Genomic DNA, 12,800 nt, shown 5'->3' on the forward strand with positions numbered 1-12,800 from the left:
AATACGTGCCCTCCTTAATACCCACCACTAAGCTCACCTAGCCCCTCACCCCTTACCCCTCCAAAACCCTCAGTTTGTTTCTCAGAGTCCACAGTCTCTCATGCCTTGTCTCCCCCTCCGATTTCCCCCAACTCCCTTCTCCTCTCCATCTCCCCATGTCCTCCATGTTATTTCTTATGCTCCACAAGTAAGTGAAACCATATGATAATTGACTCTCTCTGTTTGGCTTTTTCACTCAGCATAATCTCATCCAGTCCCGTCCATGTTGATACAAAAGTTGGGTATTCATCCTTTCTGATGGAGGCATAATACTCCGTAGTGTATATGGACCGTATCTTCTTTATGTATTCGTCCGTTGAAGGGCATCTTGGCTCTTTCCACAGTTTGGCGACCGTGGCCATTGCTGCTATGAACATTGGGGTGCAGATGACCCTTCTTTTCACTACATCTGTATCTTTGAGGTAAATACCTAGTACTGCAATTGCAGGGTCCTAGGGAAGCTCTATTTTTAATTTCTTAAGGAATCTCCACACTGTTTTCCAAAGTGGCCGCACCAACTTGCATTCCCACCAACAGTGTAAGAGGGTTCCCCTTTCTCCACAACTTCTCCAACACATGTTGTTTCCTGTCTTGCTAATTTTGGCCATTCTGCTGGTGTAAGGTGGTATCTAAATGTGGCTTTAATTTGAATCTCTCTGATGGCTAGTGATGATGAACATTTTTTTCATGTGTCTGTTAGCCATTTGTATGTCTTCTTTGGAGAAGTGTCTGTTCATGTCTTCTGCCCATTTTTTGACATGATTATCTGTTTTTTTGAGTGTTGAGTTTAAGGAGTTCTTTATAGATCTTGGATATCAGCCCTTTGTAGTGTCATTGCGAATATCTTCTCCCATTCCGTGGGTTGCCTCTTTGTTTTCTTGACTGTTTTCTTTGCTGTGCAGAAGCTAGCTTTTGATCTTGATGAAGTCCCAAAAGTTCATTTTCTCTTTTGTTTCCTTTGCCTTTGGAGACATGTCTTGAAAGAAGTTGCTGTGGCCGATGTCAAAGAGGTTACTGCCTATGTTCTCCTCTAGGATTTTGATAGATTCCTGCCTCATGTTGAGGTCTTTATCCCTTTCAAATTTATCTTTGTGTATGGTGTATGAGAATGGTCAAGTTTCATTCTTCTATACATAGCTGTCCGATCTTCCCAGCACTATTTATTGAAGAGACTTTTTTTCCACTGGATATTTTTCCCTGCTTTGTCAAAGATTATTTGACCATAGAGTTGCGGGTCCATATCTGGGCTCTCTACTCTGTTCCACTGGTCTGTGTGTCTGTTTTTGTGCCACTTATGTATATATATATATTTATCTTTTTAAAGATTTTTATTTTATTTAACAGAGGGAGAGAGATCACAAGTAGAGCAGCAGGCAGAGAGGGGTCAGGGGAGCAGGCTCCCTGCTGAGCAGAGGTCCTGATGCAGAGCTCGATCCCAGGACTCCAAGATCATGACCTGGGCTGAAGGCAGAGGCTTAACACACTGAGCCACCCAGGCACCCCTATGTATATTTTTTCTAAAAGGTATTTTGAAATCTTGTTTCTAACATGTGAACTTTTAAAAGAGGATTTGAATCTGTGTTAAAGAAATATGAAATAATTCATAAAATATTTCTAATATTTATGAATATATTCATTAAATGGATGAATGGTGAAATACAAACTGAAGTTGAGAATGGGTCAAATTAGAGAAAAACAAGCATTTTAACTCTGCTCTAACTTTTCTTGATTTAGGAGCCTAGAAATATGTTACCAAGAAATCTGACCTTGAGCTGTTTATTTCATCTTCATTTTCCTTCTTTGTAAATAATAACTATGTTAAGTGAGGTCCGTGCACCTTCATCTGGGGTCCTGTGTGTACCAAGTGCACATCATTCTCAGCCACTAGGACTCCTGGTTGTGGCCCACTGAGCCCTGGGAGGATTCACAGAAAGCTTCGTGGTGGTGTATGAAGGGAGAAATGGTAGGCTTTCCTTCTGTTTTTTTTGTAACATCTAAGGAAAAACTTGTTTCTTTCTCCTTTTTCTTTCTTCCCCTTCTTTTTCTTCTTCAGGGACTTCAGATATTAATGTTCTTTTTTTGGGGGGAGAACAGTTTGAAATCTAGGGTATATACCAAAAAGGAAAATTCTAGTTAATTAAAGAAAAATGTCATCTTTATATCTCTGGGATTGTGGTTTGTATTACCCAGAAATTGAACGTCAAGAATTTTCAGGTGCATTTCAGCTTTCTTTTTGATCATTTACTTTTGTTAGCCATTTACTTTTCTCTCTTATGAAATATATCCTTTATCTTTATATTTATTGGATTTTGGATTCTTTTTTAATATTTAGGATATTAGTCCTTTGCTTTTTATCTTTAAACTTCTAATATAACCTTTCCCCTTGGATTATTGTTTTTGATATTTTTGATACACAGATGTTTAAAATTTTTGTATCATAGGGGCACCTGGGTGGCTTAGTCAGTTGAGCTTGTAGCTCTTGGTTTTGGGTTAGGTCATGATCTCAGGGTCGTGAGATAGCCCCACATCGGGCTCTGTGCTGGGTGTGGAGCCTGCTTTAGATTCTGTCCCTTTCCTTGTGCCCCTCCCCACCCCCATCTCTCTAAAAATTTTTTTATATTATAAATCTGTTGATATTTTCCATTTGTGATTTATTGTTGTTGCTTTCACATTTGGAATGATGAGATAAATAGTGATCAATATAATTTTGCCAAATTTTTAAGATTAAAAAAAAATTTAATTCTTTGATTCACATGGTGTTTGTTTCGCAGCATAGTATAAAGGGAAATCTTCCCTGATCTTCTTTTAATACAGCTAACCAGTGTTTGTGAAGCTAGACAAAGAGAGACTGAATATTCCATGTGAATTTAATTCAAGATGGTACTCAACTATAGCATATTCTGGAGAACAGAGTAGTAAGTAGATTACCCACCTTGCTGAAAATAGGGCATATGAAGGAGAATTTTAAGATTGGAAAGATGGTTTAAAGTCTAAATGGAGACTGCCTTTAATGCCAGGTTAACAAATTAAAATTTGGAGGCAGTAAGAATTTTGAGTAGCTGAATAGGCTTGAAATGAACTTTTAGTTACTAGGACCTTTTTAGCCACAGTAATAAAACAACTCAAACTGATTTAACTTAAGCAAAGAAGATTTTTTTAGGAAGAAATGTTACAGGCTTGTGTAATTGAAAAATCAAGAGGTAGTATTAGCTTCAAATATCAGTTGATCCATGGATGTCAGTGGGTGGCTTCCCTGTCTCTTGACCTTGCTCTCCTCCATACTGGCCTTTTTATAGGTTCTTAGAGATGGCCTCTCATGTCTCCAGTTGTAAATCTTTTAGATACAAGTTTATTTATTTATTTTATTATTATTTTTAATATTTTATTTTATTCATTTGACAGAGATCACAAGCAGGCAGAGAGGCAGGCAGAGAGAGATGGGGAAGCAGGCTCCCTGCTGAGCAAAGAGCCCGATGCGAGGCTCGATCCCAGGACCCTGGGACCATGACCTGAGCCAAAGACAGAGGCTTAACCCACTGAGCCACCCAGGTGCCCCTAGATACAAGTGTAGAAGCAAAGAATGCCTCTTCCGTGAAATTCCCTTACAAATCCAGACATTTTCCTGACTGGACTCATTGGTTCCCTTTGGCCGAAAGGAAATCATGAAGATGATTGGCCAGAGGGGGTCCTAAGTCTTCTCCGAGTGAATTAATGTTGGCCCAGGAATTCAGGTGCTCTTGTTGGGTCTGGACCCAGGCCTGGGTCATGTGCTCTCCTCCTGGGGGCAGGAATAGAACCTTACTGAGGCTGTACCATCTGGATGTTGGGGAGCAGTGGTTTCCCAAAGCCGGCAGCATACTGGAGGAATAGTAGGTGTGTCAGTCAGCTTAGGCTACGTTATGCTGCAGTGACCAGCAGCACCGAAGTCTCTGTGGCTCACTAGAGGCGGCTATAACCAGATTCTTTCTCATTCACGCCAGGTATGCTGGGGCCTCCGACAGCTCTGAGAGATGCCGTCCATGTTCTAGCCCAGGGTGGCTGCCTTGGGACCAGGCTCTCGTCCGAGCTTTGGCCGGAGTCACAGAGCTGTCTCTCCATTTCTCAGTACTAACTGCGTAGTCTTGCTGTCATCATCCATTAGGTACAACAAGAATTCACTTTCTAAAGTGGTACGCACTCTTGTTTCTGTTAGGGCAGAAGCACCTCACTGATTAGTCAAGGGCCCTTCTTCCGTTTATACTTTTGAGTCTGCAGTTTAGACAGACTGTCTCTTTGTGAGTGTTTGGCATTCTTTCCTTTGCCTTGTAATTATTCGTGTTTGTTCTCCTCACCTTTTTGAAGTGGTTTTATGGAGCGTTGAAATCCCTTTTAAGTGTCCTTTAGTCCTCATGTTTATTTTGAATGATGACATTAAAATCCCAGCTTTTTGGTGGTGACATTCATGTGATTAATACGCCTTGGGCTCTCACCCCTGCAGGAAATTCCCAGGCAGCACTGGGGATGTGCTGTTAGCGATTTTTTATCGGAGCAGTGTTCCTTGAGGACTTTACTTACTCTTCTCAGGGTGTGGGAAGGGAGGGAGACTATTGCCAACACTATTCAACATAAACTTCTAATTTCAGCAGACTGTTAGAACTTCCCATGAGAAGATCGTCTGTGAAAGCAGAGCTGTTGGTCACTCTGTAAGCAGTCCTGCTTCCCTTACTTCATCTGGAAGGGGATGCCGTGTGGTCATGTTCAGAAAATAGCATTCTGCCCTGGGGCCCATCGATTATGTAAGGCCAGGACACCTGTGGTGGCTGATGCCACGTGGCTTGGAGCTCCGAGCCTCTCCCTTCCCCAGAACTAGTCTGGTGAACTGTCTGCCTTCAAGTTTTTTAAAATGCTACTGTCTTGTTTACTGTCCTCCTATGTGTCTTCTTTGCCAAAGAAAAAGAAAGCCAAAATAATCATCTCATTGATGTCGATAAAAGAAACTAATGAAACGGAATTGTTGGTGCATCTTTTTTTTTTTAATTTTTTAACTTTTTAATAAACATATAATGTATTATTAGCCTCAGGGGTACAGGTCTGTGAGTTGCCAGGTTTACACACTTCACAGCACTCACCATAGCACATACCTTCCCCAATGTCCATAACCCCACCACCCTCTCCCTACCCCCCTTCCCCTGGCCTCCTTCAGTTTGTTTTGTGAGATTAAGAGTCTCTTATGGTTTGTCTCCCTCCCGATCCCATCTTGTTTCATTTATTCTTTTCCTGCCCCCCAAGTCCCCCACATTGCATCTCCACTTCCTCATGTCAGGGAGATCATATGATAGTTGTCTTTCTCTGATTGACTTACTTTGCTAAGCATAATACCCTCTAGTTCCATCCACGTCGTCGCAAATGACAAGATTTCATTTCTTTTGATGGCTGCATAGTATTCCATTGTGTGTGTGTGTATACACACACACACATATATATGTGTATATATACACATATATATGTATACACACACACACACACCACATCTTCTTTATCCATTCATCTGTTGATGGATCTCTAGGTTCTTTCCATAGTTTGGCTATTGTGGACATTGCTGCTATAAACATTCGGGTGCACATGCCCCTTTGGATCACTACGTTTGTATCTTTAGGGGAAATACCCAGTAGTGCAATTGCTGGGTCATAGGGTAGCTCTATTTTCAACTTTCTGAGGAACCTCCATGCTGTTTTCCAGAGCGTTGCACCAGCTTGCATTCCCACCAACAGTGTAGGAGAGTCATTGGTGCTTTTAACTCTTAGGATTTTCAGCAGGCTCTGCCCTATCTAGGTTGTTTGGGGGAAGGGAGAGAAATATGTGCATGCATTTATCAAGTTGTTCATTTATTCCTACATTTGCCTTCCTTGGCCTGGGTGTTCTGTGGGGGGATGTAAAGGCTTAGTTTTAAGTTAGTTTAATATCACAACTTACCTTGTTGCCATGAATAGGCTTTAGGGGAGTCAGCCTCCCTGAAATTATCTGCAAAATCTGGAAGGGCATTTTCCTGGGGAGAGGATTCCAGAGCTTGGGTTAGGTTCTCAAAGAGATCTAAGGCTTCAAGCCGCAAGGAGCCTTCTCACATGCACAGAATGCCTTGTTGTGGACCTCTTTGTGGCTGATGTAGCTCCTGACGGGGGCTGTCACCCTGCGAAAGCAGGACCTTTTGAGTATTTCATGTGGCCGCTTAGACTGGAAGCAGGTAATGCAGGCCATTCCTAGCCTGGAAGAAGTGAGCAGAAGCGAAGGGGGAGCAGTGCAGGCTCCCTGGAGAGCACGGAAAGGACGAAGGGTTGACTTCGTTTTACTGAGGGTAAAACACACTCTTCCCAAATGCTCGTAGAGTCCCATAATCTTGGAAAAGAGCATTAGGGGCACAGCTTCTGGAGCCAGACTTGCCAGATTTAAGTCTCAGATCTGCCATTTAGTAGTTGTGTGTATTTCAGCAAATTATGTAATTTCTGTGTGTCTCAGATGTCCTCATGTATCAAACTGGGATAATACAGTATTTGCATCATCAGACTACTGTACGGATTAAGTGAGAGAATACAGAGTTCTAGGAGAGCATGTAGCACATTGTAGGTGCTTAATAAATGTTAGCTCCAATAGTGGAGACCAGAAGTTGTCCTTAGTCATGGACAGTTGGACTTGTGTGTGCATGTGTTGGATATTTCGTACCTGTCTCCCAAAAAGTCACCTGCTTTCAGCATTTGCACTTATGAGCTGTTCCAAGTAAATTTTTGGTTCATAAACGTCAAAGGATGAAAGAATATGGTCAGATATCCTTTTAGTAAAATAGAGTGGTCAGTGTTCTTGTCACAAAATGTTGCCTGATGAGGTTCTTGCCTTGAGGACTAACTGAATGCAAGTATGGTATTTCCTTTCCATCTTTGGAAATGTACTGTACAGGCTTTAATCCTGATTGTATCGAGGACGTTGTGGCTGAAGACCTCTGGTCCAAGATGTCGCCTTTGATCAGTTCGTCCAGCCTCATCAGGCTTCAGGGGGCGGCTGTCTGTCCTTCGCGTTCCTCTTCTGGTTCCTCTAATTCCTGGGAAATGTCTCCCTCTGTAGTTTTATTCTTTTTGTCATTATGGGTGGAAGATGAGAAATTATGAATTCTTCACTATATTCCATGAAGGTCAAAACAAAACAAAACAAAACAAAACTGCAAAGATGGGGTCTTCAGACTTTTTTTTTATACCTTCCTGAAAATGGTGTGGTACTTTGGGCCGTGCACCGAGGAAGCAGAGGATGAGGTAGTGGTGATCGATTTCACTCCCGCACCTGTCCGTGGGGATAGGAGAATACAGTCATGTTGGAATGTCACATGGGGAGAGCACACGGAGCCATGTGTACGCTGCGAGGCCAGCTGTGTAAAATGCATACGTAAACAGTATTGCAGCCAGTACGTTAATGGTTCTCCCCCCCGCCACCGGGTGAGGCGATGTGTGATACCTAAATGTAGTCATCTAGATGTTTCTCAATGTCTGAAATCTGTAACTAGCACGTATGATTTTTTAAAGCAAAGAAATCGTTTTGTGATATTGAAGCAGAGATTCCTTTTTAGTCAGTGTCACGGAGATACTGTTTACATACTGTACCAGTCACCCACTTAAGGTCTCCCATTCCTGAGCTTTCGGAATATTCACGATGCCCTTCAGCCAGCACTCATCATCAGTTTGAGAACGTTGTCCTCACCCCAGGGGGAGGTGCTGTATGCATTTACCGTCTCTCCGTTTCTCCCCACACCCTCCAGCCCCCGGTGCCCACTGATCTGCCTTCTCCCTCTCCGGATTTGTCTGTTATGGACATTTAGACAAGCGGCCTCAGGCCACAGGCCGGCCCTTGTGGCTGGCTTCTCTCCGTGTAAGGTGGTCAAGGTAAAGCTAATCTGCTTGCACCTTGGGGACTCCTAGGAATCCTGCTAACCCTTACTTTTATCTCAGGGTGAAAATACATTGTTTTCTTTACTTCCAGACTTGGTTCCTTCAATTATGAACAACTTGTTGAATCCAGATGCCATTTTCTCGAACAATGAGATGAGCCTGTCGGATATTGAAGTCTATGGCTTTGATTATGACTATACCTTGGTGTTTTATTCCAAGCACCTGCACACGCTGATATTTAATGCTGCTCGGGACCTTCTCATCAATGAACACCGGGTAAGAGCTCAGGGATACTGTGGTCTTCCTCCTCCTTCCCTTAGACGTTGAAGAACAGCGTTGAGTGGACCTGGCCTTATGCCCGGGATACAGACGTCACTTAGTAAAGTGTTGTTAAATGGATGGGTAGATTTTGTTCCATTCCAGGTGACTCTATCTGGAAGATTTTGTTTAACTACTTTTTTTTGAGGTACGGTTGACCCACAAAAAGCTGTTTATACTTAATGCATATAAGTTGATGAGTTTGGGGATGTGCATATGCATGAAACCATGACCACCATCAAGGTCATAAACTGTCACCTCCCAGAGTTTCCTCCTGCCCCCTTCATTATTATTGCTATTTGTGTGTGTCAGGGAGTAAAGAACAGTTAACATAAGATCTACCCTCTCAGCAGATTTTGGTAATACAATATTGTTTGCTGTGGGTGCTGTGCTGTGTAATAGATCTCCAGAACTTGTTTATTTCACAGAACTGGAAATTTGTACTTGAAAATAGTTTTTTTTTTTTTTAAGATTTTTTTTATTTATTTGAGAGAGTGAGAGAGCACACGAACATGAGCAGGGGGAGCGGCAAGGGGTTGGGCGGGGGAGGAGGGCAAGCAGACTCCCTGCTGGGGCTCAAGCCCAGGACTCTGGGATCATGACCTGATCCGAAGGCAGACGCTTAACCAACTGAGCCACCCAGGTGCCCCTGGAAGACAGTTTTTTTTTTTTTTTTTAATCTTTAAATGTCTCTTTGACAAAAGACTCTCAAGTTAGGTGTTCGTGGAGGTGGGCTATAGACTTCGTGTTCTCATTTCTCCCTGAGCAGTGACGCAGTTTCTTTCAGAGCTGATGAACTTGGCAGTCCATTGAGTTCTAGTTAGAAGAAATCCCTCAAAGTCCTTCCTGACTTGACTTGTTCTTACGTATAGGACATTCGAACGTCTTCTGCTGCATAGTATTGTTAAGGGCTTATAGTAAGGAAGGAAAAAGGAAACATGCAGAACCCGACATGCTTTCCTGTAGTGAAGTTTGAGTTCACGTTTCAGGAGCCAGGATGAGACATCTTCAGGGGCCACCTGGATTAGTGCCCTTTGAGAACCCCACAGCACCCCGAGAAGTACAGCTCAGTTGTTTGTCTCAGACAGAGTGCGTTGACTGCAGGGGCACACTCCTGATTGGAGTTAGAACCGTGCTGTCCTCCTGCAGCTGTCACCACCAATCTCTTCTCTTGTCATTTCTTCCTTCATGCATTGCTTCAGCCTTCCCTAAGCCCCCCGCTGCTTGCCAGGTCCTGTCATAGAAGCAGGGAGCGTGAGGATGAGCACACAGGTCCCAACAGAGTCGTCCCCACAGGGACCCCAGTGGAGTCAGCCATGGAAGCAGAGGAATTATGTGACCACCTGCTGGAGGCCTCTCCCCGTATCTGCAGGAAGATCTAGGGCTGTGGAGAGGCTACTTGGAGCAAATTTCCCTGCCTGAGGGAACTGGGAAACAACGACAAAGGCAGTAGTTCAGCAGAGTCTGGAAGGAGTTTGTCTGCAAAGTTGTGTTGGGGGCGGGCAGACTGGTGGGTCTGAGAGAACTAACGTTGTATCCACTAGAGTAATGTTTTACACTACTGGGCTGCGTGTCATGTAGTCCAGCCTTTATGCCGTCGAAAACGTCTCTTCTCCCAGGCTGATAATTCGTAGTTTTTCAACCATTCTCGTTTGGCCTCCTTTCTGATCTTTTATCATCTTATTTACCCTTTTTGTGTGTGTGCTCTGGTTTATCCCTCTCATATGTGAGGCCCTGAACTGAAGATGTTACTGCAGTTGGGGCTTGACTGGTGTGGAATAGAGGGAGATCATCACCTCCCTGGTTTTGCATATCATACCTTTATTAATACTACCAAAGTTTCCATTAGTTTTGGATCCTTACCATTTGATGCAATGTATCAAATGATCCCCTCAGCTTTGGGTTATCAGTGGATTTAATAAGCAACTCAGTTTCTCCTCATTCAAAATGCAGAAATGGCATTTGCCAAAAATAACCTTCCCTTCTGTCACTAAGCCAGCAGCCAGCTTTCTTTATTATAGCCACTTTCCCACATGCAGACCCATGTAGTCACTGGGCATCCAGCTGCACCTCTCTGTTTGTTTGAGAGACTCTCCTCTCCTGTCGAACAGGCAGACACCCCCCTTCACTGCGGGAGTGACAGCAGAATAAGAACGAGGTGGTCCCACCTTTGTGACCCTGTCTGCCAGGCTGAAGCATTTCTCCACTACCACCCCACCAGGAGATGGAACCGAAGGGGTGTTACACTGGTGCTGGCAGTCTAGTCCTCCATCATCTGTGGCATTTGCTGTGACTTTGATATCACTTATAAAATGAAGGTCATTTTATTAACAGCGCCGTCTGTTGATTTCCTGCCAGGTGCTGAGTGCACAGGTTCTAGAGCTTGACTGCTGGTGTTCAAATCCTGACTTTTCATCACTGACTGCTCAGGGAATCTTGAGAAACTGACCTCATTTCTCTGAGCCTCTGTTTCCTCTGCCGTGAAATGGGCACAGTGACTGTACTTTGCTTATAATGTCATTGTCATAATTAAATGAGTTAATATACATAAAGTGCCTGGCAGGGAGAAAACACTAAATGTTAGCCGTGACTAGCATTGTTTCTCTGTGATAACCCTACAAATAGTCTCTGTTTTACAGGTGAGGACACTGAGACTAATGGAAATGAGCTGGTAGTTCAAAGCCCACGAGATCAGTAGGAGGTAGAACCAGGATTTGAACTTAAATCTGTTTCCAAGGCATAAATGCTCTCTCCTTTATTCCTTGTTGTCCCTTGTGGGATTAATAACACCTTTCATTTATACGCTTTTTTTCATATGAAAATAGAATATTCATGAAGGTAAAAAATTTATGAAGATAAAAAATGTCTGAATTTTGGGGGAAAAGAGATGACATAGGTGGGGAAAAGAAGGTGCAATCATTATGATTAGAAAAGCTTCTGGATTTAAGATCACTGAAATTTCAGTCCCATTATGTCTGTTTGTTGCTTTGATAAAAGAGATCAGTCATAACACTAATTATATCAGGCATATTAATAGAGTCAATTATGCTTATGCAGATTTTTCTCTTGCTCTGATGAAACAAAATAATTCTTCCAAGAGGCATTTAATTTGGTGCCATTTTTCCTGCCAAAGTCTAAATGTACTTGTAGAGATGGGAAGACATCTGCTTTTAAGATGCACAGTAATAGAACAGCTTCCCAAAAAGCAAACGTAAAAGTTCGAGCCCCTTCTTAATTAGATTGTTTTTCTTCTTTTCTTTCCTTTCCTTTCCTTTTCTTTTCTTTCTTTTTTTTTTAAAGATTTTATTTATTTATTTGATAGAGATCACAAGTAGGCAGAGAGGCAGAGAGAGAGGGAGGAAGCTGGCTCCCTGCTGAGCAGAGAGCCCAATACAGGGCTTGATCCCGGGACCCCGAGATCATGACCTGAGCCGAAGGCAGAGACTTTAACCCACTGAGCCACCCAGGCGCCCCTTCCTTTACTTTTTTCCTTTCTTCCTTCCTCCCTCCCTCCCTCTCTTTCTTTCTTTCTTTCTTTCTTTAAGAAAAACAAGTTTTTACGAATAGAATAATATCGGGTAATGATTGTATCCACATTTCCCTTTCATGGGTCCACCAAGGAATAGAAAGGGTGTTCTGGATTTCGCACCCAAGAGCCACGCGCCCTCATCATTCTCTGGCATTGACATTTACCTGTTTTCTAAATCCAGAGCTAATGTCAACCGTGACCCTTGCCATTCTTCTGTATGCTGTGTCTGATCTGTCAGCAAACCCTATGGGTTCTCACTCTCTCTTCTTTGTAAAATAAACTGTTAATTTTCGGAGAGTTTTAGGTTTATAGACAAGTTGTGAAGTTAATGGGGAGAATTCCTGTACCTGTATCCCAAGCCTGGTTTCCCCTCTTGTTCCCAGGTTACGTTACTGTGGTCCATTTATCACAACAAAAGGACCACATCGATCCATCTTTATTAACTAAAGTCCTTCCGGGATTCTAGATTCCCTTGGTTTTTCCCTGATGTTCTATTCCTGTTCCAGGGTCCCATTCCGGACTCCCCAGTTAAATTTAGCTGTCATATCTCCTTAGGCTTGCTTTGAGAATTTCTCACAATTCCCTGGGTTGTGATGACCTTGACACTTGTGAGGAGTACTAGTCAGGCATTTTTTTGAGGATGCCTTCTCTTGGGATATGTCTGACATTTTTCCTGTGATTAGACGGGGGTTCTGGGTGCCACTCTCACCATGTTCATGTCAAGGGTACACATTGTCTGCGTGACTTACCACCCATGACGCTGGCCTCTATCACGTGGCTGAGGTCTGTGTCTAGGATCTCTGCCACATGAAGTTACTCTTCCCTTTCCATGTTCTACTCTTTGGCAGGAGGACCCTGTGCAGCTGTGAACTTTCTTTTCACTCATTGACGATATGTCCTAGCTCTGTCCCCCTCTTCCCAGCTGCCACTGCTCTGATCTAGGCCACCATCACCTTCCAGCTATGTGGCTCCTGGACCCAAAACCTGCTTGAGCCCTCCTAGTGTGC

At 43.2% G+C, this 12,800-nt stretch overlaps 1 protein-coding gene across 2 annotated transcripts in view; it reads left to right on the forward strand.

Moving 5' to 3' along the window:
* Nucleotides 1-12,800, forward strand: part of LOC116862680 (5'-nucleotidase domain-containing protein 3) — a 57,531-nt gene that overhangs the window by 13,700 nt on the left and 31,031 nt on the right. For both annotated transcript variants that reach the window (XM_032850039.1, XM_032850040.1), the window contains exon 2: nucleotides 8,038-8,222. In XM_032850039.1, the coding sequence (XP_032705930.1) occupies nucleotides 8,038-8,222 (185 nt within the window). The remainder of the gene's footprint in view (nucleotides 1-8,037; nucleotides 8,223-12,800) is intronic.

The sequence above is a fragment of the Lontra canadensis genome, unplaced genomic scaffold (genome assembly GCF_010015895.1).
Source record: "Lontra canadensis isolate GAN:19392208 unplaced genomic scaffold, GSC_riverotter_1.0 scaffold299, whole genome shotgun sequence".
Lineage (NCBI taxonomy): Eukaryota > Metazoa > Chordata > Mammalia > Carnivora > Mustelidae > Lontra > Lontra canadensis.